The sequence below is a fragment of the Dermacentor albipictus genome, chromosome 2 (assembly GCF_038994185.2).
Source record: "Dermacentor albipictus isolate Rhodes 1998 colony chromosome 2, USDA_Dalb.pri_finalv2, whole genome shotgun sequence".
Lineage (NCBI taxonomy): Eukaryota > Metazoa > Arthropoda > Arachnida > Ixodida > Ixodidae > Dermacentor > Dermacentor albipictus.
The window spans coordinates 158,614,524-158,642,475 of record NC_091822.1 but is presented as its reverse complement, the minus strand read 5'-3'; the positions used below and the strand labels follow the sequence as shown (position 1 = coordinate 158,642,475).

At 44.3% G+C, this 27,952-nt stretch overlaps 3 protein-coding genes across 3 annotated transcripts; 1 reads left to right on the top strand and 2 right to left on the bottom strand.

Annotated features, from left to right (window-relative positions):
* Window positions 1-296: 296 nt before the first annotated feature.
* LOC135897464 (methionine synthase reductase-like) lies at window positions 297-2,851 on the bottom strand. The gene has a single exon (XM_065426082.2). The coding sequence runs from the start codon at window positions 2,725-2,727 to the stop codon at window positions 640-642; it is 2,088 nt and encodes a 695-aa protein (XP_065282154.2). The 5' UTR covers window positions 2,728-2,851; the 3' UTR covers window positions 297-639.
* A 115-nt stretch (window positions 2,852-2,966) lies between these two features.
* On the top strand, window positions 2,967-4,695 carry Ctu2 (Cytosolic thiouridylase subunit 2). Its single transcript, XM_065426084.2, has one exon. The coding sequence runs from the start codon at window positions 3,185-3,187 to the stop codon at window positions 4,460-4,462; it is 1,278 nt and encodes a 425-aa protein (XP_065282156.2). The 5' UTR covers window positions 2,967-3,184; the 3' UTR covers window positions 4,463-4,695.
* A 2,154-nt stretch (window positions 4,696-6,849) lies between these two features.
* BCAS2 (BCAS2 pre-mRNA processing factor) lies at window positions 6,850-27,856 on the bottom strand. Its single transcript, XM_065426090.2, has 6 exons — window positions 27,666-27,856; window positions 27,419-27,511; window positions 27,226-27,296; window positions 25,593-25,805; window positions 19,481-19,561; window positions 6,850-7,184 (listed from the first exon to the last, which is right to left on the bottom strand). Exons 1-6 carry the CDS (start codon window positions 27,738-27,740, stop codon window positions 6,911-6,913), a joined length of 807 nt encoding a protein of 268 aa, XP_065282162.2. The 5' UTR covers window positions 27,741-27,856; the 3' UTR covers window positions 6,850-6,910.
* Between the last annotated feature and the right edge of the window lie 96 nt (window positions 27,857-27,952).

The window sequence follows — 27,952 nt, the reverse complement described above, 5'->3', positions numbered from 1 at the left end:
ACGTTTGAGAATGAGCGCAGATGTTTCGCATACTTTGGGCAAAGGCAGCCTATGAGATGCGGTTGAGTCCAGTGTTCACATTTGCATTGGATGTCGACTATGTCAAAAAATCAGTGTATGCCATTTTTTCGCTAAAACAGTTTCTATACACTTGGAACAGCATGTCGTTACATTCCCTTGGCCTTCTCCAAAACATTAAGCAAATTTCATGTGCATTGCTCCATTTTGACCATACCAGCGTTCCTGCCCTACACCTTACTGACAACCGCAGGACTTCGCAAACAAACTACACCGCGTACCAGCAACTCATTCACCGTGTTTATTAAACACAAATTGTATGACACAGTGTGCACAATTAACAAGAATTAAAATGCTTTACTGCACCATGAAACACAGTATGACATCGTAACACTGTTTTTGCATTAAAAGAAATCAAACAAGGCACACTGCTTATTTAACTTCTTTCATACACTACACAGCTGCTCAAGCATCTCAAAGCGTTGTAGTGGTTTACTGAAGATTAAAATATACTAAAACTGCATCTTGTTTTCATGGTTCCATACTAAACATGTGAAATAGGCCTACATTATAAAATCATTCAAAATGATACCGAGCTACATCATCTAAGCATCAGAAGTATCACGCAGTCCAGATGTCTTCCAAGTACCGACCTTGCTTCTGAAGCTCCTTCACAAACGCAAGACCGTCTTCTTTGCTTGCAACAATGGCCTCATCAACGAGAATGTCCACAAGCGTGTCCCTCACACTTGTTGCCATGCTGACAGCGTCACCACACACATACACACGGGAGTTGGCTAGGGAAATAAACCGTGCTAAATCTGCACGCCAAAGCCTCATGCTGTCTTGAACGTACTTTCCACCTTGGATCCAATTTGAACAGCCCACATCCTTTTCTTTCAACTCATGTACTTCACTTCCCTCAGCCCCTTTGAGTCTCATCTCAGATTCTGTTGCAGTGTCCCCACTGTCAGCATCTCTTGAAAATGAAACAACCAATTTCGACAGCACACCTTGCTTTACCAGCCCGCAGAGCTCGTTTTCATACAGAAAATCTAAGCGGCGATGCCGGCAGCCCATAAACAGCCATGTCTCGCATACATCACCTCTATCACTTTGAGCCATGACTTCTCTCCGCCACTGCAAGTATGAAAGAAACGGGGCAACACCCGAGCCCGGTCCAATCATAATGACAGGTATGTCCAATGATTCGGGAAAGCAAAATGTTGTGTTTTTTCTAAGATAGACAGGCACTCTGCTGCAAGAATTTTCACTCAGTGATAAAGATTTCATGCTGGACACAATGTCGGGCTGTGCACACCATTGCTTGGCAAGTTCGGTTAGCCAGCCAGTGCACAGACCTTCTTCATCACGTCCGGGTATTGGACATCGTTTGTAGAGTATGCTGAATCGACGTGCAACACTGTTGTCCTGTGGGGGCCAGTTGCAAACTGAATAGTAGCGTGGCAGGAGCCTGGGCAAGTGTTCCAGCAAGGCAGCCAGAGGAGGTTTGCAGCTCGGAAAAGCCTTGAGCACATCAAGGAAAGTGTTTCTTGCTTCGAGGATGAAACGTATGTAGTCCTTGCTGCCTTCTCTACTACTAAGCTCCAGCAGGCGCCTTTTTTCACAAGCTTCCGAAGCAAACTCTGCAAGTGTCCGCAAGAATATCTTCTTCGGAATACCTCTAATGTCGCAGATGGTAGTTAGAAACTTTTCCACGGTGAGCGGCGCTTTAGGGAGGTGTTCCATGTTACGTGCTTTCTGCGCATACGTCACGGCAACCACGTGACTGCCGGAAACGCCTAGCCTATCAATGACGTAGCTCACTTCGGCTGGCCGGTTCACGCAGAGAAAGCCGAACGAGTCGCCCGGTTTAAAACAGATTTTAGGTTCACCGGTCGCACTAGGCAGCTGAAACTCCAGTTCCCAGGCTTCTTTGACCGCGTCCGAAAAGGTCAGACGTTTCGCCGAAGTCAGAGCGACGTACAAAATTTTCGATTCTTGGAAAGGCAGCGGCTGACCTCCTTGCCATACGTGACTGTCCGAAACATTCTCGTCGGTGCCAGATATGTCAAATCGCACGCATACCAGAGGATCCTTCATGAGCGGGAGCGTGAGCTCCGCAGAAGCCGATAGGCTACAGTTCGTAAGACTTCTTTCTTCCATGCTTCTTTGCACCAAACGGTCCTCCCGAGCCTGTGTTGTGGTGGTTGGGGCAGAAAACAGGGTACTACGCAATGCCGTCCACAGTCCCTCGATCCAAGGTTCGACAACGATTTCCAACCCCACCGCGTCGTCGGCGTAACCGGTCTCGTAGAATCTTGCAGCACCCAAAGCGTCGAACTGATTTTCCAGAGTCCTGGCGCCGTTGCAAAAGTTGTTGTAGTTGGTGTCGCCCAACCCGAGAACGGCGTACTTGGACCCGCTCAAGAGGCTGTCCGATTCCGCCGCCTTGCGTAAGTAGCGGAGGAAACGACGAGCGTTTTCAGGCACTAGCCCTTCGTCCGTAGTTGATGTGACGACAACGAAACAGCTTTCTTTGACCAGGTCAAATTCACGGCCAAAAGCACTCACGCAGTGCAGATCGGGCAGAAATCCTCGTTCGAGTGCGGCGGCGTTCAGTCGACGAGCTATCACCTCGGCCTGACCTGTTTGCGAAGCGTACAAGAGAAGAAACCGTCTGTTTTCCACCTGCTCGTCCACGCGCATAGCTCTGAAATTTGCCCAAACATTTAGGAAGGTACTCGCGACTTTTTACCTGAGTCAATGCACGTGCGCTTGTTTGCGAACGTGAGACGTGTGAGGCTAAGGCTACTTCTGGCTTCGTTTTCACTCAATAAGTGCCCACAGAACACCTATGAAGTGGCTTCGTGACGAGTAGTCAGAACGAGTAGTCAGAATACAAAATCCTCGGCAAAAGTGCGCACAAATTTTCAACAGTATTATTAATAACTTAAACTAAAACGTGCTGATGTTCTCATTAAATTAATAAGGCGAAGAAGAAGAGTTGTTAACGGATAGCCGGATAGCCTACGTTAGCCAAACCAAGCCTAGTTGTCACGGCATGGCAATCTGCAATGGCATGCGTAGCCAGCGTGTTGTACAGAGTGCAGTGTTTCTAACTGGCGTTTATTTAGCACATACTTGCTGGTTGTAAACAAACAAAATGTGCTCCAATTCCTGCGATTGCGAAGACCTAAGCGAGGCTGAGCTTGCACCAAATGGGGTTGCAGAGACTGATGTGAGCAGCAACACATGCAAGACGTGCGGGGACTCTGCTCACCTATTGCTTCGCAAAAAGGATCCATACTGCAAAACGTGCTTCATCGCGAACTGTACTCACAAGTTTCGCTCTACTCTCGGCAAATCCAAATTGTTGAAGCCTGGCGACAAGGTACTGGTTGGTTTTTCCGGCGGACCTTCGTCGGCTGCCATGCTACAGCTCCTCCGAGACGGTTTTTCGGAAGGCGCGCACAAGAGACTCCTCTTCGAGCCCAGCCTCGTCTACATCGACGATTCGTCGGCGTTAGCGACACAAAGTGACGAAGTTTCGTTGCAGGAGGTCACCGATTTAATGAGGGAGTCCGGCTTCCCCTACTACACCTGTCGTCTTGACTCTCTATTCTCCGCGGAACGCTTGGATCTAGACCCGTCGACCCATTGCACGGAGGTAACAGACAGCGAAGGGGCGCGGGCTGCCTTCACGACAGCGTACCGATCGTTCAAATCGTTGACGGACCGCGAGTCGTTCTACAGGTTGTGCGTGCGTCGTCTGCTTCTGAGGCTTGCCCGAGACAACGGATTCGTCAAGGTGTTCACCGCCGAAACGGGCACGCTGCTGGCCGCCACTCTGCTCTCGACTATCGCCCTGGGTCGGGGGGCGCAGTTGAGGGAGGAGGCTGGTTTTCTCGACGATCGCGACCCTCAAGTGCTTCTGCTGCGCCCGATGCGCGAGTTCAGCAGCAAGGAAATCGCGCTGTTCAACGTGCATCGCAGCGTCCGCTTTCGCGTGCAGACTACGCCGAGCACGGGACGCGACGCTCGCGCTAGCGTGGCCCGGCTTACGGGAGAGTTTGTGAACGGCCTGCAAGAAAACTTTCCCGCGACGGTGTCTACGGTGTGGCGCACGGGAGACAAGATCGGCTCCCGACCCCGTGCGCGAGCATCACCAACAGATTCGGCGTCGACGTCGTGTTGTCGTCTGTGTGGGTCGCCGCTTGACACGGTGGACGTCGAACCGTGCTCGGCCGTGGCGGCGCTGAAACTGACGCGTGAAATCTCGAGACTGCGAGTGGAAGACGCGGAAGCCAGGACGTCCGATGAGGCTGGCGTCCCGGACGTTTCCTTAGCCTTCTGTTACGCCTGCCAAGCGCTCGTCGGGCAGGGCGATTCAAACGCGCTGTCGTCGTTCTGCGAAGCTGTCGGGACTAGTAGCAATAGGTGACGTTTGGCTTAAGAGCACGCTTTTATTGCTTCGCACATGTGACTGCAGACCTGACCATCTTTTAAAACACTGAAGCCTTTGCACACAAGTTGTCTTTCACCGTTATGTGTGGCTATACAGAAACAGGGACTGACCGTGCCAGGACGTATTTTTATCTGCGATGTGCATATGCCGACGCCCGATTTGCTAGTCTATACAGTCGCTCATTAGAGCAGAAAATGAATACAAGCACCGCTTGAAAACTCCACGAAGAAGTGCTGACCAATAAAGTCAGGCTAAATGAGTCTTGTTTTCATACAGGCATTTTTACTCTGTCCTAATGCAAGCCTTTGTTTAACACTTACACAAACAAAGGTTTGTACTGTATGGGCAACCTGCAATTGTCATGCTGAGTCGCCACACTCTTAAAAAAAGTTCACACCATTTGGGTTGTAACTTGTCCCACAACAATAATTGTCATCTGTCTTGTCCGCATTTCCTTTCTGTAATGCTCCGAGCCCAGTACTTCAAAGTCACGAATGGCTTGCGCATTATCAGCGTGGCACAGCATTCTCGACAGGAAAGTAGCGAGCGCTAGGTTTTCAAATAAGGAAATGCAAGCAAGGTACATGATTATTGTTGTGGGACAAGATAAGCCCCAAAGGGTGCAGTGCATGTGCTAACACCACCAGCGGCAGCAAATTTGTCCACGGAGTGTGTGGCATCGCAGGCATCAGCCTGAAATGAATTCTGTAGCTTCAAAAAGGCTGCTGCCTGCACATACTGATTATTTGTGATGCGCACGTAGGAGACATTAAATGTAACATTTTTATATAACAGTGCCATTCACACGAAGTGCTCTAACAGAGTGTGAAATGCTCTGTTTGTCCCTTGCTTCCTTTTGCATTATTTCTATCTGCAACAGCAGCTGAAAGCACAGTAGTAGGGTTTGCAGAGTCCGTCTGTTCCTGCTGTTATGCCACCATTGCTGCGCCACCTTTTCATCCTCGGCACGACTCTCACGACAAGGCAAAGAAAAAAAATGGCTGTGGCTTAGCTAAGGTTAAGCCCAGGATGCGAAGCATACTAACCTTTATTTTAACGCGACAGCGTTAAGGAGCTCGTGTCGCAGAAAAGCCGGTGTCATCGGCGTCGGCTCAGGCGTGCGGCGCTTGCTCAGGCGCACATTTCGTTGTCGCGTCGAACACTGCGTTGCTCGACGCTCACCGCGTCCAATGCGGGGCGCATAGTCGCTGCGCCGTAGCAAAGCCACCTAGAAACAGTCTCTGTAGCACGCCGCAACCTTCGCTTCTCATTCCAACGAGCAGCTCTGTCTCCAGGAGGCATCTCACCTCGTGAGTGTCTAGCAGAGGCAAGCGCAGCTGCTTATACACCGCCGCGAGCGACGGCGCAAGTTGGAGCCCCGTTTCTCCTCTGTCGTGGCGTCACGGTGTCACGTGGTATTGAAGGCGACACCGCCGCGCCTGAGGAGCTGGGTTGAGCTCTAGTAATATGCTTCGCATAAAATAGGTTTTACCACCGAAGCCACTGGGGACCAAACTCGTGCCCCTGTGGCAACTTGCGATTGGAATTCATGCCGTCGAAAAGGTAGGCATACAAAACATGTACACAAGAGTAACGAGAACACAACCTTCTCATTGTCTGCATGTTTCACACATCTGCATTTACAGTGCCACAAATAACAACAAACGTGCTGAGCTTTGTCAATCTGATGCAGTTGGGAGCTGGAAACTCAACCATGGAGCTATTGTAAAATAATTTACACTAGGCCATGCTGCACACTTTGAGACGCAGGGAAAACAAGGAAGGTTAACCTGGTCGACGTCCGATTGAATACCCTGCACCGAGGAAAAGGGATTGAAACAAAGGAAGAAAAGGCAAAAGGAGAGGGAGTTGACGTACTCAGTAGGAAATGCTGGGTGTCTGCGTCTTCTCACCTCCGTTGCTTTTTAATGAAAGTCATCAGCCCATGTACCCAGGATCTTTGTCATTGTAAAGGGCTGACCATCCACTCGGCAGACTACGCTCCAAAGATACTCGGACCCCCATATTCTAAAACTGCCCTCCAACTCGACTCAAGAAAGCGTATGGCAGCAGAGCTCCTTGACAGAAGTGGTCACTGTGTTTCATTGACACTTCGCGGCAATTGTTCAGAAGCGTGGCACATTCTTCACTTGAAGGGCAGTGCCACGGTGGACTTGGTGGAGTGGTGGAAGAACTTTGAGTCGAAAAAAGTTTGAGAATACGGGGGGCGAGTGCGGCCAGCGGGGGTCCACACATGTATTTCAGGAGCCATGGGTTAGGTCACTCTCAAAAAGAGTATCTTCGCAGCACATTCATATCCTACTCTGGAAAAAAGATACCAACAAAGACAACAGTACACGGCATACAGAAGTGAATGATGGTATTGTTTATTACAGAGATCATAACATACAGTCAACAAACGGATCAGTCAACCCCTGTTACATCAGGTGGGGCCTGTTCAGTGGACTCGGGTTGTCCAGCTGTGTCCATCTTCTCCTCCTCCTCCTCCTCCTCCTCCTTTGGCTGCTCTTTGTTCTGGCCATCGCTTATGTTTGCAGGCTCGCTCCGTTCCACCGCTTGCTGGTTCTGAAGTGCTTTCCTCTTTAGGTCGTAGTCAGATTCTAGGCCGGCTATCTCTTTCTCCAGCTCCACGCAAGCTCGTTCAATTTCGAAGTTTTTACTCACCAAGCTCACCCAGCTGAAATGGAACAAGAATATACGAAAATTAAATTACGGCATTCAACTTCTGAAACTGCGCGCTGGGTTATGAGGTACACCACAGCAGAGGGCTTTAGGTTAATTTTTGCCACATGGGGTTCTTCAGAGTGCAAACCATGTCACAGTACATAAGCATTTTCACATTCCACCTCCAGTGCAATGCAAACTCCAGAATGCAAATGCACAATCACCCATGACCTCGTGCTCAGCAGCATGTCAACATAGCCACTGAGTTGCCAATGTCGAGTGAGATAGAATATGGTGTTTCTGTGCATAGGCGGCGACTACGGGAAGGGGGGAGGGGTCACGAGCCCCGCCCCCACCACCATCTAACATGTCATTTCCAGAGTTTTGTCAACCACATCATTTGAGGTTTCTTTTGACTTGCCTCGATCTTCACTTGAAATTTTGTGGCTAGTAGCGTACAGCATCATTGTTGGTGCAGACGTGCATGGATTTTAATTCATACTTTGCACATATCTGCACATCCTGACAATAGGAGAACAAGTGCATTTAAAGTACTAGCAGCAGCTCCCCATCAGTATTTTCTGACTTCAACATTGTTTTAAATTTCCACTGTGAACATCATGCACATACACAACATATTTAAATATATGCACAGGACAAGGTTTAATATATTTTGGAAGAGAAGGAGGTAGCCAATTAACAATTATTTCTAAAGGTATGGCTAGCTTATGTTATTATTATTGTTATTAGAATGAATATGTTGCTGTATGTTCACCTCGTTTCAAAATGTTTTGCATGCTTTTATTTTTTAGCTTCGAAAAAAAACCTATAGACTTTAGTGCCTCCTTTGGCAGAATCTTTTATCAACGGCATGTGAAATGCATTTGAATGATATGTGTCTCAGTATCGCTTCTCTTGGAAGTGGAAGCACGAACCAAAGCAATGCAATGATGGGACTCAAATTCAAACATTTTTTTATCAATGAACGCAAGTTATTTTGATAAAAATTTCCGTGCGAAAGTTGTTATTTTTCTCAATGATATCCACTCTTCTGCTCACTTCATTATGAACCCCCTTAGTGTGTTACTAATGTCTAAACATGGGCCAAAATAGAGTTTTTGCCAAATTCAGGCTTTTATTTTGGAACCTGTGAGCACTACATAGGCGAACATAAAATTTTAGAAATTATTAAGCTTTAGTGACAGTTCTATAAGAGTAATTCTATATTTCCTCTCCTGGATTTTTTTTTCTTCTTAATTTTGCAAGAACGCTAGAATTTGGCCATTTTCACCTCGGTGCTAAGGAGTAAAAATATGAAATTATTTTGTGAAACGTTTATAATGAAAGAACATTGTTCAGACAATGCAAAACCTCAAATTTTGAAATAATGCGTAAAACGGTAAATTTTTGGCAAATTTCTCTTTTTGCGCCTGGTTTTCCACCATTTCATGAAATTCAAATGGCGCTCACATGGCCAAACTTCTTTTTCCATTGAAAATATTTTGGGAAAATAGCGTTCAAGTAATGCTCATATACCTGTAATTTTTCCTAATTATTTGAGAGAAATGATTTTTCTCGACCGTTACGGTTGGAACAGTTCACATGGAATGACCCCTTGTGAATTCTCATATAAGGCCGTCAGTTCAGGGAAAAAATTTTCAAGGTCACAAAGTTTCTTCAAGTGCAAGAAATATATATATATGGGGTTTGGAAAGCTCATCCCCCCCCCCCCCTTTGGAAAAATGAAAATTTTCTGCCTATGTTTCTGTGTACATCAGGCAGCATATATATTGTACTTACAAGGCACGCGAATACTTATGTGTACTTGACATAATAGTGCGAAAGATGTGGACAAAGGAAAGGAACTGCATTGGAGCTCAATTGAGTAATTTAGCTCACCATTTAGAGTTGTTCTATATGTCACAGCAATTTTTCAAACTTCGGTGCAGCTAAAGAGGCAAGAACACCTGGTATAAAGGCATAACCATTTGTCAACTTTGAGCTTCGTTTATAACATTTTACTTGCCAGTTTTAGACAATATCTGTGGAAGAGTTTGAGGCCATTTATTTATTTTTATTTCATAATACCCCTAAAGGCCCCCGAAGGGGTATTACATAGGGGGTACAGATACATGAAAAAAATGTGAGCTTTGCGCGTTACGGAAAAAAACAACTGAAGTACACAAAATTTATACAAAATTTTTACAAAAGTTACACAAAAGTACGACATTTAGCAAAATACACAAGTAAAACAAAATACGAAATACATTAGGCAAGTGAAACTCGGAAAATACAAAACTGTCTGAGAATTAAGGGAATTAAATAGGTACAATGTAAAAGAAGTAAAACGGGGTGTTGCTCGAAACTGCGTCAGTTGTCACGTTAACAAATTAATGAGACATGAATTGACTTGTACAATGTGCACGCAGAATGGTACGACAAATGATCAAAACAATATATACACTGAACAACGTATGAAGAAACGGTACATGATGGATATTTACACGTAACTATTGCGTAAAAGTTCCTGAAAGGTTGCGAAATCAGTTTGAGTAGCAATGTGTGATGGTAGGTTATTCCATGCAACAATTGTTCGGGGAACAAAGGAGTTAGCATAGTTTGCTGAGCGACAACTGATGCGTTTTATCTTGAAGATATGGTCTGTGCGTGGAAAGAAGGCTGTCGCTGGTTCGAAGATACGGTGAAGGTGCGGATGATGATAAAGTTTGTGCAGCAGTGAGAGGCGGGCAATTCTGCGGCGATGCGATAAGTCGTCAAGTTGAGCGCGAGCTTTTAGTGCTGAACTGCTAGTATAGGGTGAATAATCAGAAAATATGAAACGGACCACGCGGTTTTGCAGTGATTCGATTTCTTGGGTGATATGTGTTTGAAAAGGATCCCAGATGGCTGATGCATACTCGATTTTGGGGCGTATTAATGTGATGTATGCTAGTCTGCGTAGTTTAGCTGGAGCATGGTTAGCTGATGCCAATGTCAGGCGGATGTGATGATGCCACGTTAGATCAGACTGTAAGTGAACACCAAGGTACTTATATGAAGTTGTCAGCTCAATTGTGTTGTTATATATTACATACGATGTTGGAATACGGTGGTTGCGCCTAGTAAATGATAATAACTTCGTTTTAGCTCTATTAAGAGTCATCAACCATGTTGAACACCATGTGCTAATAGCGTTAAGATCGGTTTGAAGAATATCTGTGTCATTGTCGCATGAAATTAATCGATATATTACGCAGTCATCGGCAAAAAGTCTGATGTGGGAAGACACACAGTTAGGCAGGTCATTAATATAGATTAAGAAAAGTAAAGGGTCAAATATGCTGCCCTGCGGAACACCGGAGGTTACTTTGGTATAAGAGGAATTAATGTTGTTAACAGACGTATATTGTACTCTGGATGAGAGGAAATCCTTAATCCATCTAATAACGGTTGGCTGTATGTTAAGGTTCATTAGCTTCAGTATTAGTCTATGGTGAGCAACGCGATCGAAAGCTTTCGAGAAATCCAGGAAGATAGCATCAACTTGAAACCCTAGGTCTAGGTATGAATGTATATCATGTAAAAAGCCGGCTAACTGTGTTTTGCATGAATAACCACGACGAAAGCCATGTTGGTAATCAACAATAATTTTGTGCTCTTCTAAGTAGTTAATGATTTCAGTATACAAGATGTGTTCAAGTAATTTACAAATAGTACTAGTTAAGGAGATGGGGCGGTAATTTAATGGGCGAGTTTGGTCTCCGGACTTAAATATGGGTATGACTTTTGCCACCTTCCAATCGTGCGGAATAGTGTTAGTTGATAAAGACTGCGAGAAGAGTGCACATAATATAGGTGATAAACTAGGTGACAAATGCTTTAACACTTTGTTATTAACGCCAGTGTGACCAGAGGCGGAAGAAACTTTAAGTTTATTTAGTAAAGAAGAAATACCTGCTTTGCTAACAATTATTTCTGGCATTCATATGTTAATGAGATTGTCAAGAGTTGGTGAAGATATGGTGTCTTCCTGTGTAAATACAGATGAAAATGCGCTATTCAATAAATCAGCACATTCCAAGTGGTGGACCATATCACCGTGCTCATCGACTAGAGTTAAATCGGGATAGCTCTTCGGGTTTATTACGCTCCAAAAACGTTGAGGATTGTTAGTGAGCATAGAATATAGGTCATGGGCAAAAAAATGGCGTTTAGATGATTTTAGCAGTAACTGATATTGCTTATCGCAGGTCTTATAACGGTGCCAGGAATCTGAGTCGCGGGCTTTATCGGCTTTACGATATAAACGCTTTTTCTTATTATTAAGGCGCCGAAGCTTTACGGTAAACCACGGGGCTGTCGGGGTGCAGGCCTAATTTTGTTAGAGGGACGAATCGATTAATTAGTTCAGTAAGAGTGGTTTTAAGTTCAGCCCAGTTATGTTCGATGGTTTGAAATTGGCATCTATTGAGGAAATGTAAAGAGAAGTCAGATAGCGCGGAGTTAAGCTGTCAAAATCCGCTCGATTGTAACATCGGATGTACTTATCAGAGCACGGACGTCTTGGAAGGGAAACTGCAAGACTGCCTGTTATGATATCATGGTCAGATAGCCCATCTTGATGAGTTAAGTCGAAGCACACGTCAGGATCAGTGGTTAATACTAGATCTAAAATATTAGCGGATAAATGAAAAAATTTGGGTGCTACAGTTGGAAGAACTTTTCTCTTTAAAAGTAACCAACTTCATTTAGGCTGGTTTAGCAGCTGTTATGAGGGCACTTCTGAATTCCACATGTATTTCAATAGGGAAATCGGAGCTGGCCTTTAAGATAAAGCTTTCTCTGAAGTTGAAAGGAACTCATTTTGCTAAGACTGCCGATAGCCTGAGCTGTAAGACAGACATTCCGATGTCATAAAATCATTGACCAGAGCACACAAAACCAGTGTTATCCTGGCCGATGGACCCCCCTTTTCTTTTTTGAAGGACTTATGTGTTGTAAATGTCTTGATGCGCAGCTGTGGCAATGGAAATCCACCCATGGTGAATGCCATTGTGAAAAAGAAAAAAAAAACATATGTAGTGTCGGTGAGTGGAAATATGGGCAGGAAGAAACGAAGTGGACAGGACAGAAGCTCCTGCGTGTCTGTCCTGTTGACTTTGTTTCTTCCCGACCTTATTTTCGCTCAATGAGACTACATGATCCAACAAGTGGCCCAACAGTTTACGCTTCTGAAAAAAAAAATAATCTTGCTTTTTTTTTTCTTCTTTTTTTCTCCCGTTCTCTTCTGGCAAGCACTGTAGTGGTGTTTACGCAAGAAAAAGCCAGAAACTTGTAGAGCAGCTTGATGCTGTTTCGAGTTCAGTTTCCTGGGTGTAGATACGATACTCATTCAATGTAACTGCACAACCTGCCATGCATTCTTGCTGCAGCTTCACAATGTTCGAGGACTCTCCCATAATGAATAATAATTCGGTTTAATCAGGTTTTCCTAATTCTGTTCTACTGCATCATGTCAGGTATGTGGCCACACAAACTCGTCATATTATTGAAGATTAGGACATGCAACAGCATGCCATCCTTTGCTAACCAGGATCATTTGAACACTTTTGCACTTGTTCACACCTTTGCCGAAGCGTGCTTCATAACAGATTGTCATACAAACGTTGCTCCATAACTATCATGACCAAACTACAAACAGCAGTACTATCCCTTCACTCAGGCGTTCAATGTCGTTCACTTGTACTCTCGGAAATTCCTCAGCTAATATGAAAAAACCAAGTGCTATCAACTTCTACTTGAAACACGGAGGAAGAAATAAAATTAAAAAAGCAAGGAGCAGCTTCAACGTTGCTTTGCACAAAGCTCCTCTTGACTGGCAGGACTTCAAACAGACATTGTAGCTCCTTCACCCCTCTATTTGCCCTTCCCATTTCGAAGACGAGCACGCTTCTTCCATACTTTGCACCATGCTATGTCAAACAAACAAAGCAACCCACTTTCTTAGCAGCTGTTGCATACTGCCTCATTAATGAGGACTACAAAGCACTGAGCCATATCAAGGACAATGCAGTTTATCCAAGATTACGTACTGGGGCTTCGCCTTAGTCAATACTGCAAGAGAAAAATCCATACCGCCATCTATACAAATGACCAGATATAACAAATTGAACTTGAAATGTTTCTAACTGATATTGGCATGTAACGAATACAGGATTTTGTCAAATATTGGATGTAACATTCTCATGTTGGATGTGACTTCACTATAACAAGGTTTTGTTGTAGTGGTCCTCCTAATGCACTTTGTCTTGAACAATGCAGAAACATAATGGAAGAAAGAAACCAAAAACCAAGCGACAACAATGGCATCCTATCAATATCCTATGGACATCTACCACCAGGGCATGGACACCCTAGGGATGTGTCCAATATGTCCTGCAGATGTCCCTCGCATGACTGTTTGGTTGCACTTTCAGTGTCTGGCGGACATCTCTTGAATGTCCGCGAGGGACACCATGGGGACATGCTGGGTACATTTTATGGACATATGCCTCAGCCTTTTGCACAGTTTGCCATAACGTTTATTACAGTCGCAGCACACGCTGTGTGACAGATGCAACGCACTAAGAACAGATACATTGTGTGCACACCGTTATGCATGCATGCATGTTTGTGGAAGTTCATCATACTCCTCGTACTTTGAGGCCTTTCATCCCATGCAAGTGAGTTATTGAACTGACAGAGGTTTTCAAAGTAAATTGCATCAGAAAACTCGTAAAGTATGACGTGCACACAAGGTGCAGACATGATAGCTTTGGGTTGTAATTTGAACATGAAAGAAAACATAATTCTGTTAGGATAGGAATAACTTTATCAAAATACCGGCAACAAACGGTTTAACGCGTCATGATGTTGGCCGAGCGTTGACCTGGGGCTATGCCCTACTCTGCACTACACTAGTTCGGCCTGTTTGTGGTGAGTCGTGAAGCTTGTGCTTCTCAAGTGCACCCCAGGCCTTAATTGGAGGACAAACACTAACACATATGTCAAAAAGGTTCATGTCCTTGGGACTTCCACAGTAGGATATCTAAAACTGGCGTCTGGGAAACATCCTACTGGTCTCCGAAAGGGTCCATGGAGATTGGGACATGATCCAGCTATGTCCTATGGAAGAAGTGTTTTTGCTGAGGGCATACAGCAGTGTTTTTTTTTTTCTTTTCTTCCAAGCATCTCATTTCTGCATTTTTCCAATTACACCAACAGAATCGACTAGCTCAGACCTTCAATGCTACTTTTACTGCATTCTGAGAATCCCAAGAGAAACAGCATCTTGGATAGCCTTTGCGACCCAGTGTTAAAGTTTTGAAGCACTGTGTGTGATACTACAAGTCTGAGCCGCCAAGTGGGAACTCAATGTTGGCTAAGAATCAACCTTGGTCACAGCCCAAGGGAGTCTCATGTTTCTAAACACGTACCCAACATCTCGCAAACCCACTCAGTCATCTGTAGTGGCTTACTGAGTGTAAGAAATCTGCAACTCGAATCAGTTTCAAATTGTTGCACCCCAGATGTCTAATTTTCTGTGACAAAGTGAGCGGCAGCAACCAATTTATTTTTCTCCTATTGCTAAATGTTCAGGTGTGAACCCACAATTAAACGGGAAGGCCAATGAAATTAACTTTACAGTTACAGTCAACTTCCATTAATTTAGCCTTGATAAGACTGACTGAATTGCTCGAGCTATCCAAAGGGCCGACTTAAAAAAGGTGGGAGAAAAATTATCAGAACACACCCCTGTATGATGTAGCAGTACTTATATGATTCTAATGCACCCCAGGATCGAATGTGCAACTGATCTAAGCAACTCCCACTAGTTTATAAAAGATGCTCTGCAACAGCATATGATGACATGCAATCAAGGTACATGGTAAGAGAAAGGAAGTCCATGTGCTATTTAGCAGTACACATATGCTCTGCAGTCAAGAGCCAGCTTTAGCTAATTACGGGGCTTGGCCTTTACTTGCATCTTGTGCAGTGTACTTTGGCATCAAACGTGCCCCCTGACTTGCCATGCAGTGGGCATGGCAAATGCTTGCAAAAGAATGTGTTGTGGTACCCGCTTTCCCTAAACACAGCGTCACACAGATGGAGACAGAGCAGTCATCTGAGCATCACAAGCCTTTGCTCTATGGCACACATGACCTAATACGGGTGTCACGCAGCGCACTTTCAATCCCGACCAAGCCCGATCCGGATTGAATTTCACGGTTGTGATTGGTTTCTTTGTGCAAGGGAGCCAATTGCGGTCAAGAATTTCGATCTGGATCGGGCTTGATCGTGACCGAAAGTGATCGTGTGACACGGGTATAACTTCCTAGCACCTAATTGCTGACCAGTGGTGGCATCCTCAAGTGACCACTTTCGGGAATACAATCACTTTTGTAAGCTTTTGCATGACTCAACACAGGGAAAGACGAAGTACCGTATTTACTCGCATAATGATCGCACTCGCGTAATGATCGCACCCCTAAAATTTGTCGTCAAAATTCGATTTTTTTTATTTCCCGCGTAATGATCGCACCCCGAACTTGCCGCAGCGATATGTCGTGTGCTAAGCCTAGCGAATAATGATCGCGCTTACCACCTGTCGAATGCTACGCGAACGACTCTTCAAGACAAGCCAAGCGGCCTGCACGCACTAAACATTCTTAAGTAGATGCCTCATTTCATTACTTTCATCACTTTCCGCACTTCCATGACAAAATGAGGTACAACCAAACTTGCCTTTATTATGGGTTGGCTTTATAATGGCTGATGTCAACAAAAACAATAAAGGCGCATTTCGATTATTTTCATCTGCTTTTGCACTCGTGAGCACGCAACAAATCGCGCGCGGCAATGATAGTAGCCACGTTTACTCTGATAAGTTAAAAGTGTACCCTATTCATACGCCGACGCTTGTAACACAGCTAAGATATTCGCCCACCCTTAGCGGAAAGTAGTGAAGACAGATGCCGCAGTTTCCGCAGCATGCCCGTCATGTGTTTCTGTCACTGGCAGCTAAGCGCGCCCACCTATTTCTGTCCCCTCAAAGTGGACATGGCTACGTTATTGCCGCAAACTTGCCGATATTAACGATATTATTCATCACTAATACGGAAGAAACTGTTTCAATGCACGCAATGTACTCACGAGAAGAAAAAAAAAATCGCGTTCGGCGCGTTCGGCTCGCTCCGCGAGCCGCCATTTTTGTTTTGGTGTCCCGCACCCGCAATCTCGCATCCCGCAGCAAACGCGGACGAAAAAAAAAAATTCCCCGGGAAATTTAACCCGCGTAATGATCGCACCCCTGAATTTGCTTCAATTTTTCTGACAAAAAAAGTGCGATCATTATGCAAGTAAATACGGTATGTGGCCAACAGCACGCCTGCAAAACTTTGGGGGACACTAACACTTTCACAGGATTTTGCATGACTCGATACTGGAAGTGTCAATGCATAGTAGAAAATCATGGGTAAGTTCGCGCTTGTTTCATTTTCCTGGCTCTTATGCTATGAAGCACATTTACCCTTTAGTTTGTAGGTTAATGTGTATTAGCTCCCTGTTTGTTATATTTCTCTTTCTGTATTTTTGTGTCCAATAACTGTAACGGCGCACTGATGAAGTGGCGTTGTTGGTCAGCGATGCCTACAGTGATTGCTGCTGAAAGTAGTCACTCGAAGACCTGCTGTGCAATGTAGAAAGAACACCATCGCTGTGTCCGGATTGTCGCTGGTCGCTGATCTGAACACACCCCATGAAGTCGAAAGGAAAGAGGCGGTGGACAAAGCCACGTTAAAGGAAGCTGGCAGATGACATTCAATACCTTGTGATGTTTTTCTAATACACACGGTCGCACAAAAACTAAAAATGGCCTGCGAGTGCTCTGAAAGAGGCCATTATCGAATAAAGTCGCCACCCAATAATTCAGACTTGACAGGGACCGCCCAAAGGTTTGGCTAATGAAGAGTCCTAAATACTGGATTTTCCAGAAGTAAGCAGCCTTTTTCCGCAAGTGGATAGAAAAGGTGTGCCATATTCTTGGATGACGACTTTCAGAAATACCTTTCCTTTCGTGAGATTTTGTGTGACAAGTGCCAGATGCATCGGCGTCTGAGAGCGATGGTATTCCTGGCGCTGCATCAAGCATGCAGTCTCATCACAGCGCCAGGAACATTGTCGCCCATAAACACGTCTGGTCCTATTCATGTGAAGTACTATACACTTGAAAGCCCAAGTTTCGCAATGTGTTGCAGAGTGCACATAATGCCTGCCTGCAGCTTGGTCAGTCTGCATCACGACTGCTGTTGTGCTGCCACTACAAAGAGACGAAAGTCCTATCAATGCATGAACTGAATCTTCGACCCTTGGCAACATTGCAAAAGTTGACCATGCCGCTATATACGAATGACCCCTGCTTTCTTTGTAACAGTCACCGTCTGGAACTTTCGCTCTGTTAATCAATGCCCTTGTCGGCACAGACATCGGGGTGAAGTAGGCGCCTCTTGAAACTGCTTGACGAAGTTGGCCAGTCCATATCAATATTACCACTCAAATGAACAAACGATGAACCTGCGTAGCTTGCGCAACAAACCCCAAATCCGACCTTTGCAACTTAGCAGCTTCTTAGCTTGGCTTATCGTGCAGTTTGAGCACGAGGAACGACTACTCAATTGACTGGGCTTTACTAGTTCCAACGTCAAAGAAAAACCAGTGACATGGCTGTCAACTGCGCCATCAGTGTGTGAAAGTCAATAATCACTATTTCATTTGACTTCGTGGCCAAATTAGCATGCTGCTAGTTGTCCCAAATTTCGGTTGGCCTTATATTAAGTCTGTGGGGCCAGTAAGGGTGCTGTGAAGCTGTTCAAATAATCCAGCGTGTCCAAAATATCAGTCGGCAACCATATTCGATTAAAATACCAGTTTGAAATCACAAGCTTCATCTAGACATATCATAAGAAGCCAACAAACACTGATATCAACGACAACATAGGGGAAATTACTTGTGCTTAATAAATGAAATAAAGAAACGATAAATTAATGGAAATTAAAGTGGATGAAAAAACTTGCCGCAGGTGGGAACCGAACCCACAACGTTCGCATTTCGTGAACGTTGTGCATCTTGTTTAATTTGACCCGCCACATAATTCGATCAATTTCACCGGACCCGTCAGGCTCAAATTACCAGAATTCAACAGTACAACAAAGTAAATATGGTCTACTTTCACTGTGATATCAGCATGTAACAAATATAAAAAAATGGTTGCTGACCAATAATTTGGACTCTGCAGGATCTGCGTAAATGTCCGATTAATTAAGGGTATGAAATAATAAATTCAGCAAAATATAAGTGGCTTTATCCCACACGCAACCAGATAATCTTGTTGGCGCACTGCTACATGCACATATGCTTGCATACAACCTGTAGTCTTTACTTAGACTACTGTGATGCTGTCGCTACAGATAAACGGAGGTATGGTCAATGCATGCATCAAATCTCCATCGCATATCAACTTGAATGGATGTTGACAGCGCTCTGACAGCAAAATGATCACGCCCTTTTTTCAACAGTTGCTGCTTGGCACTCCCTTCACTTTATTGCTGTGCTCGGAGGTGCCAACATCGAGGGTGGAGCCGGCACCATTCAAAACTGCTTGACGATTCTGAGCAGACAACAAAGTCACCCGAGGCTGTGTTGGCCAGTGTCTCTGCTTAACTCATAAACAAATGCTGGACATGCAGAACTAATTGAAAATGTGGCCTTTACAACTTAGCTACCTGACTTGAAGAAAAGAGCGCTACGAAGACGCGGACTAAAAGAAGAACATGTACGACGGACAAGGCGCTACCTGACTTAGACTTGGGTTTGTCCCATGGTGTGGGTGTGGTCAGCAGCTACTGATCAAGTAGGCTTTGCTTCTTTTAGTATTGAGGAGGGGCCAGTAATGTATCAAAACAAGAACATAGCTTTTTCTACTCATTTCAGTAGCACGCAGTTGTGCAGGCAGAGTTCAAATTATAGAACGGCACGCTGGTAAGGGGTCCCAAATCTCTACCATTCTTGTATGTTACACCTATGGGTCAAATGGTTAGGCCATGAAGCTGTCCGAATGATTGGTTGGCGATTGTATACCAAAGGTATCTTTGAGTTGGACGTGACTTTGTTATAATGAGGCTCAAGTTACAAGCAGCATATGTTGCCTCTAAAAGGTACAGAACTGTTCTAGCATTTTGTCATTCCTTTGGCTTGTATGCTCCTTTTCTTACCTTGCTTCCAGATGCTTCAGCTTCTCACCCGCCTCTGTTTGAGTTGTCTTCCGCTGCCAGTTCACCTCCTGGATCTCTTTCCTGCATGACATACAAGAAAAAAAAAAGCAATCAGAATGTACAGCATGACCAAGACAAGCTGCTACCCCATGCTGAAGAAAGGATGAAAATTATGAAAGCAATATAACAATGGCATGACAATGCCCATCATAAATCTAAATGCAGAAAGCTATGCACTCCCGACCACAGAATTACTGCATTACACGGATTCTTGTGTATAAAGTTCGTGTGCTGCAATGTTGTTGTTTTTGTGGGCTTTTTACTCTTTAACAGGGAGAGGCGGGCTAGTTGGTGGTCGATATTGGAAGGCATTATGTAACCGCACAAACAACAACAGACGAAAAAGGTTCCACGCTTGTCCTGCGTGTTTCCTTCTTCGTTCGTCGTCGTTTGTGCGGTTACATAATGCATTCCAGTTTTTTTACTGATATGAAAGTAAACACAGGGGTATGTGCCACCATGAGCTGGTAATTGCTGCTCCTTTCCACTTGGTTACAAGTACATAATAAAAAAAAAAAGATCAGAAACATGCAAATTCTTGCACTAGTTAATACATTAATAAAACACAAGAAACTGCGATGATGACAAGAAATAACACTCAAAATAATATTCATGGATGCTGGAAGCACACAAGTAGGCTTTGCACAGACACATAAATGATACACAATTACACGAAGTGCTTGGTAGTCAATATCCATCGTTTAAGCGATCTTGCGAATGTCGTGGTATATAGTTTGGTCTTAACAGTCGAGAAGCCACTCAGTCTAGAGTATTCTACAGGTAAGTCAACAAGAAAATTGCACCAAGAGTGCCATGTGAGGGGACTGAACTTCACTGAGATCCACTAGAGATACAGAGCAATTTTCTTACAACGAACCTAAGATCAACATTTTTTTTCAGATTACCAAATGTTTTCTAAAACCCCCAGCCAAAAGCCTATTGTGCTAATGTAAAGATATTTCAGTACTATCAATTTCAAAGCATGAAATGTTTCAAAATAAAAGCCAAAACTTTATGCCTTCACGATATTAGTAGCGTCTCAAAATAACGAAGCTGTGAAAAATTAGATGCGCCACTATCAGCAGCAGATATTCCTGGTCGACGGTGGTTACAAATCCACGCCAGCCTTATGGCCATGGCCCACAGTAATGGTGGCCCACAGAATTACTTGAAATTACACAAATCAGCACCGTCGGCATTGCTCTGCAAATTGCAACGTTCACTGGAGCCGCGATCACACCCACTGCATTGCTCATTATTGGGACAATCTTGAAGGATTGCAAAAAAAAAAAGCAAGCGAAAGGCATATGTGCTTAAACCCCCCAGATTGATCAGCAAGTTGGTGAATAATGCAAGAAAAGTGATGAAATTCATGGAAGCTTCAGGGTTGCGGCAATGTTTCAGGACAACGCGCAGAAGTGCATTAGCATATATGCTTGTGTAATGGCCACAGGTTTTGTCCAAGATTTGGGCTGAAAATCAGGGGTGTGGCCATTACAAGGAGAAAAAGGCAACATTTCTTTTTTTGTCAATATTTTCGGCGGTACTTGCCTTTATTGAACTACAGTACTCGCTTGTACTGGCTTTGGCTATTTCTGCAGTACATCACCTGCTGGCTCGTCTAAATGGTGACACTACACACACCAGCAACAGCAGCGTCTCAGAGGCAGTCGCTTATTCTCGGAGGCTGTGCTTTTGCTACCTGGAGGCGCCAAAAACTCAGCATGGCTGCGTTGTTTTGCGACCGATTAAAAAAAAACGTTTTGGAATTCTCACCACAACACAAGAGATAACACTGACAACCTTCTAAAAAATCAAAGGTGCGGCTTATACACACGTAATTTTTAAATATATCTTTGGGGGGGATTTTTTTTTTACAAATTTCTGGGTGTGGTTATTACAGAAGTACATACGGTATGTGCCAGCCCCTGATGTGTGGATGCTGCAAGTCCTCGCTGCGCATTTTCCTGATAGCCATCAACATTATCAGTGAGCTAAGGCATAGCGGGGGTGATGGCTCAAGGCATGTTATCTACACTCTAAAGAAACACACCGCTGTATTGTTTATGTGTGATAGCTGGCATGCACTCAAAAATTATGGCGCCGTGATCGCTGTTGCCATGCAGCGTCGTGCTTCATCCTACCACAGATAGAACATGCATGCAATTGTGGCACGTAATCTCACTGCTGGTGACTGTCGGTACGGCGCGTGAACGTAAGGTTGGGTACACACTCATGCACTTTGAACAGATGTCTGGTCTGCAAGAGCTGCACATGCATGAGGCAGAGGTGACTTCGCATAAATGTTCGCTCTGACTGCTGTCTTGTGGAGTCGTCGTCCACCAGCACAAACACACTTGTGTATGTACTGCTTTCAGATGTAGGCACTTCCTCCTGTTGAATTCAGTTTCTAACACGAACTTTGTGTTCGATACAACAATGTTTCAAAATAACGAATTATTTTTGGCGGTCTGATGAGATTCGACATATTGAGATTTCATTGTATTTCTGACTCGCAGTAATAACTGTTCACACGACAATGTAAGATATAGCAGGAAGATTACAGAATTAATATTCACAGACTTTAACAGTGGTTCGCAGTTGGTGTGCCATGAACACACATTCTATGAACACACGGCACACTGGGAAAAATTTACAATCACTTGCAATTCAACACACGTGGTCATTTACAACAAGCTGTACTGCAGAAACGTAGGTACCATTTGGTTGCCACATTATCATGCGTCAGAGATAAACCAAATCAATTTAATTCAACTCTGGAGTTTTACATGCCAGAACGATGACCTGGTTATGAGGCACACCGTAATGGGAGATTCCCGAATAATTTGACCACCCGGGATTCTTTAAAGAGACACTAAAGGCAAATATTAGGTCAAGCTAAAGTGATAGATTAGTGTTAGAGAACGTCTAAGGTGTCAATATTACCACATACAGAGCTTTGGTAATCGAAATGCTGAGTTAGATGCAGGACACAATTAGATACCCCCGGTAAATTCAAGTACTAGCCTGATGACGAAGGCACTGATCATTATATTTCTGTAACTAGCATTCAACCACCCATAATTAAAAGATAATTGTATTGAATTATAAAACAAAAGAAAATGCTACTTGTCCAGTCTATACAATATTGGAAAAAAAAATTCCTTGACATTATTGGCCTTGACAATGACGTGGGTGGTCGAGAGGTTTCGTTTTCTACCCTACGCGCTGGGTCAATATTTTCGTTATCGCGTAGCGCTGCACTGGTTTTGTTGGCTCACGAAACTCACACAAGCTGCAAGTAGTAGAGAATACCACATTCTGTTCATGCTATGGGATTCCCGAAAGGTCCACGCCACTTGACCAACAGCAGTTGCAGCGGTGAATCCAATGGTCTGTCTTGGATCAGTTTCTCCATGGCCGTGCGTTTGCGCCTTGCGCAGAAAACCTTAGCACCCTTTTTTGGGCGCCGTTTTACTCCCTGATGGCAGTAAAGGGCGGCAATGGCGTATGCAAAGTCACCACTCCTAGCTGAAAGGCAGGCAGGTGACTTGAACTGTGCTAAAGGTTTTTTCTCGACATGATGCAAGCACTGCGAGGTTTCTGGAATGGTATTTTAACAATCCACATCGACTTAGCCTTTAGTGTCCCTTTAACATTCACTTAAATCTAATGAGTGTTTTTGCATTTCGCCTCCATCGAAATGCGGCCGTGATCAAACTCGCGACCTTGAGATCAGCAGTACAATGCCGTAGCCACTGGGCTACTGTGGCAGGTGAGATAAACAGAATAATCTTTTGCCTGTTAGATACTCGTAGGCTGTGGCTAAAAGAAAGGTTAAAAACCTTTGGTGATGGCCTTAACCAGATGCTCTCAGGATGACGGTGCAAGGCAACTATGCAGTCCTACCATAAGCTTTTCATTACCTCACCCTGATACAGTCACCGACAGACAGATCAGACTAGGTGAGGATGAACTAAAAGTTCCAATACACAGGTGTCCAAGATATTGGATTCGCTAGAAACTTAGTGACTTTGTCCCACAGATGGTGAAAAAAAGCTTGTCAACGTGTTCCTGCACGTGCATAGATGTTTGTATGGGACCTGGTCAGTCTGTATTTCGACCACTGTCAAGCTGTCGTCACAGATAGACGAAAGTGTGGTCAACATATGCAAAAAATTTTCATCCCCTAACAGAGGTCGACCATGCTTCATGAGCTAAACGATCACAGGCTTCTTCGCAACCATCTTTCTGCAGCACTTTAGTCACTTAACACCACCATTGTGGGCACAAACATTAAAGGTAAAGTTGGCACCATTTGCAGTTGCTTGATGATTCAGAGTGACAGAATTTGTAATAGCCATCAGAGTTGCCTAAGACTCTGTTGCTATTTCACACAAAGGAACAAATGCAGAATGTGAGCAACACACACAACAATCCACAAATGTAACTTTTTGAATTCAGTGGCTTTGCTTATCTCATGGTTTGGACAATATGGGCGACTGCTGGAATGACTAGGCTTTGCTACTTTTGGTTTTCAGGTGACGCCAGTGATGTATCGTAACAAGAACATCTATCTTTCTGCTCAACTCTGTGGCCAAATCAGCAAATGGTCGTGAAGGCAAAGTTTGACCAGTATTTAGCAGTCCACTGTAATGTGTCCGAAATTTCAGTTGCGCTACTGCATTACGTCTATGGGCCAAGTGGCGGTGCTGAGAGGCTGTCAATATAACCAAGGACACCTGTATTATCGTCTTCTGAATTATCAGCGAGCAACTGTACTTCCTTGCGCACACCTTAAAGAATACATAAACTTGTGGCACTGCTGTGCTAGCACGTTGATTGAATGTGCGTCCTCTCAGGCATGTAGCCAAAAAATGTGTGCATGAAAGCAGCTTTGGGGAGGCAGGCAATGTCCGAATGCCACGAATGCTACAGAATACAGTGAAATGTCAGTACAAAAAATCACATGGGAGAGCCGAGAATGATTTATTATTCTGAAATGTTGTACCGAAGAAATGCAAATTCTCATCAAAAACTAAATTCAGCAAACAGGAATTGCCTGCATTTGCAAGATGTAGCATCCACAAATGTGTTTACACCAGTGACAATGAAGATAAGTGAGAATGTGCCTTGATTTGAAGAAATCATCTCTGCCTGGTGTGTGCACAGCTCGTACAGGCCTCAGCTCTGTTATAAAAAATTAAAATTTTATGTGGCCACTGCGGCGAGGATCGAACTTGCAAGTTCGAGCTCGGCACCACAACCACTGGGCTACCATGGTCGGTAACACTGCACGAGTGTGTGCATAGCCGTAAATCCACTGCGCACTGTACCGACAGACACCATGTTTTCGTTAATTTAAATTAAACCGTAATTGTAAAGTTTTCAGTGACAATATTTAACTGTAGTGGTGTGACACTGCAACTATGAGGGGTATTGTCGTGCTCTAGCATGGAACGTACAATAAAACCTATTTATCACAAAGGGTCGCACATCTGTTCCAAATAGGCAGAAATATAGTCCAGTGAACCATATTGTGTTTCGGTGCTGCCTTGAGGTTCCTGTGTGTTGTAGGGTAAGGTAAGTGACAGGGATGAATCTGTCATGTAGAACTTAATCCCACTAATGAACGAAAGGCTGTAAGTCACAGCAGTTGATAAATATGAAGCCCCAATGTGCACATTCAATGTGTGGAATGTGCATTGTATGTTTATTGGTACACATGAAGTGTGCATCTGGAGCTCATAAAAAAAACTTGTGGAACTTTGAGCATGTTCAGCACTACTAAGGGCTGTGACGTTATCAATTGTAGTACTGTTCGTCTCATATTTCGTGCACCTTTTAATTAAGTAAACAATATGTAAAGCCTATGAGAACACTGCAAAGTTGACATGAAGTCATGCTGTCGATTTGTCCACATATGCATTACTATTTGGAAAACAATACTGGCTGCCTCAAACGCGCCACCAATCAGCAAACAGGGTGAGAGCCTTTTGTGGCTGGCATCCGAATGGAACTCTTCTGCGCCATGCTTGGCTATTAAGCTCACCGCAGTTCTTGCAGTTGCCGCTGGAGCTGGTGGAGTATGCGAACAAGAGCAGCATTGTAGGCCTTCCAGGACTCGGAGCCGTATCGGGCCATCAGCTCCAAGTTGGCGATACGGGTGGCTTGGTGTTCCAACTGCGCCGATGAGTTGTCGACGCACTCAGCCCATGATGCAACGTCTGTCGTTTTTCCCGCAGGTGGCTGTGGAAGCTCGTATCTAGCCGATAGTGAAAAAATATATAAGAGAAGCCATAAAAGCAGGCTCATAGACAGAAATTTGAATCTGCACTGATTAAAAATGCTGATGTAAGACGCCATTACAGGAAAATTACCATTTTTCGGGGGTCCAAGAAGAACTTTGTTTGCCACCAAGAGCAACACTATAGCATTATAAATTGTAGAAAGCTAATTGATGTTTGCAAATATGTAATGTGCAAGAAAGACGTCTTTAACGAATAATGAGCAAAGATTTTCACTTGAGCAAGGGTGAGGGCAGCTGGGTGTTGTTGCACAGAATTTTGAGCCAGGTATCCTGGTAGTACACAGAAATTGGGGGGGAGGGCGGGGGGGGGGGGGGGAGGGCGACATGTGCCCAATGTGTGCACTCCTGGCTACGCCTCTCACACCAGAAGATTGTAAATATGGCAATGTAATGTCCTTTCACTATTTATTGCTCGTTCCTTGACTACAACAAACCAATGTTGATGCAGCATATTCCTGACTGCACTTTTTTTTCTTTTTCGGAAGGGGCAAAGGGCAAACTGCAACAAATTTTTGCCAGATAGTGCATGCCAAGCTTACCGAAAGTTGCGTTAGAAATGAGTTTCCTCTCTAAAATAGAACCGAAAGGGGTATCAAAAGCCCCTTTTTTCCACGGGTTTTCTGGGTTATCTACTGGACAGTGTTATGTATTTGAAAAACAGTTTCAAATGTGCTGAAACTGGCAGTTGAAATCATCAGTCGCTGGTGATGGATTCAAATAGCTGTGGTAACAAAAGATTCAAATGAAGGAACTCTAATATGGTGAAAAGTAGTAGTGGCTCTGGTAATGTTTTACTAGTCTTTTATAGGTACTGCCCAATACTGTAGAGTAGCTTACAGAAAAAAATCTAAGAGTATCGGACCTCCTGCACAGTTTTTGCCTCCTGCTATTTATTCTAAAATAAATGTGTGGTACAATATTAGCATTTGAGAAATGGAAGTCATAAATTTACAAAAAGATAAAACAAGAACCAAAGTATGTGAAAAAAAAAATATTACAAATACAATGTGGCTATAAAGAGAACTGCTATATTATGAATACAGGCTGGGTTAATGAGCGGTACCTCGGCTCGTGCAAAATAAAGCTACACTTGCGCATCGCACTTCCGAGGCAGTTTATACTGGTGCTAGTCACACATTTCGTATATTGTGTTGGTGTTAAACTAAACGCCTGTTGCAGAAATGGGACACCACGAACCACAGAACGCACAACTCGTGTGTATCCAGCACGCACCGGCAAATTTTCCTTCTGTCGACTGTGCAGGCACTGGTAACGTGACCACGGCTAGCCCACAAGTATGCACTGCCTGCAAAATTCCTTCCACGCGATTCTGCCGGCAGAATACACGCTCCAATCGAAACAAGACTCGACTCACCGTTTCATGCTCATCATCTCCATAGGCAATCTTGACTGAAGACGCTCAAACTCCGTCTTCATAATTTCCGTCTGCAAACGGAACAAAGTCAAAATTAGCCGTACAGGGCAAACCGCATCTGCTCGAACGCGCCCATCGTCTTGTCGTGTGTAACGACAACGTAGATTCTAACGATCAAACACATCGTTATTACCTCGAACTGATGCAGTGACAGTTGCGGCAAATGTTCTAGGTAATTTTTCGTAGGTCTGTATCGCCTTGTCTCTTCCTCAACCATCGTCATGACCTGAAATGGTAAACGTTAGATACAGTGTAAACATCTCCGCTCGCAGTGAGATGACACCCGCCGCTGAGATGCGTATACACGCGGCGCATACGCGTGAAACGTTGCGGCTCAATGGGCACACAAATAAAAGTGGCACTATTAACCAAAAACTTACGGCTTCACGAATTCCAGGCTCGTCATAGCCTTGATCAATGTAAGGCAGCGCGTCAACGATTACTTCGCCAGCCATGTTGCGCGGATTCTAGCAAATTCGGCGTTTGGATTTGGATGCAACTATGTTCGGATTGAAGCGTGGTCGGTTTCAGCTGGCTACCATCGCTTCTTGAGCCTGTAGGACACAAAAGCATGGCCTACGAGATCAAACACACAACTTACTACGCATGCCGTTTTTAACAATACTCATTAGAATTGACAAAATTATTGTTTGAGGTGCAGAAATTC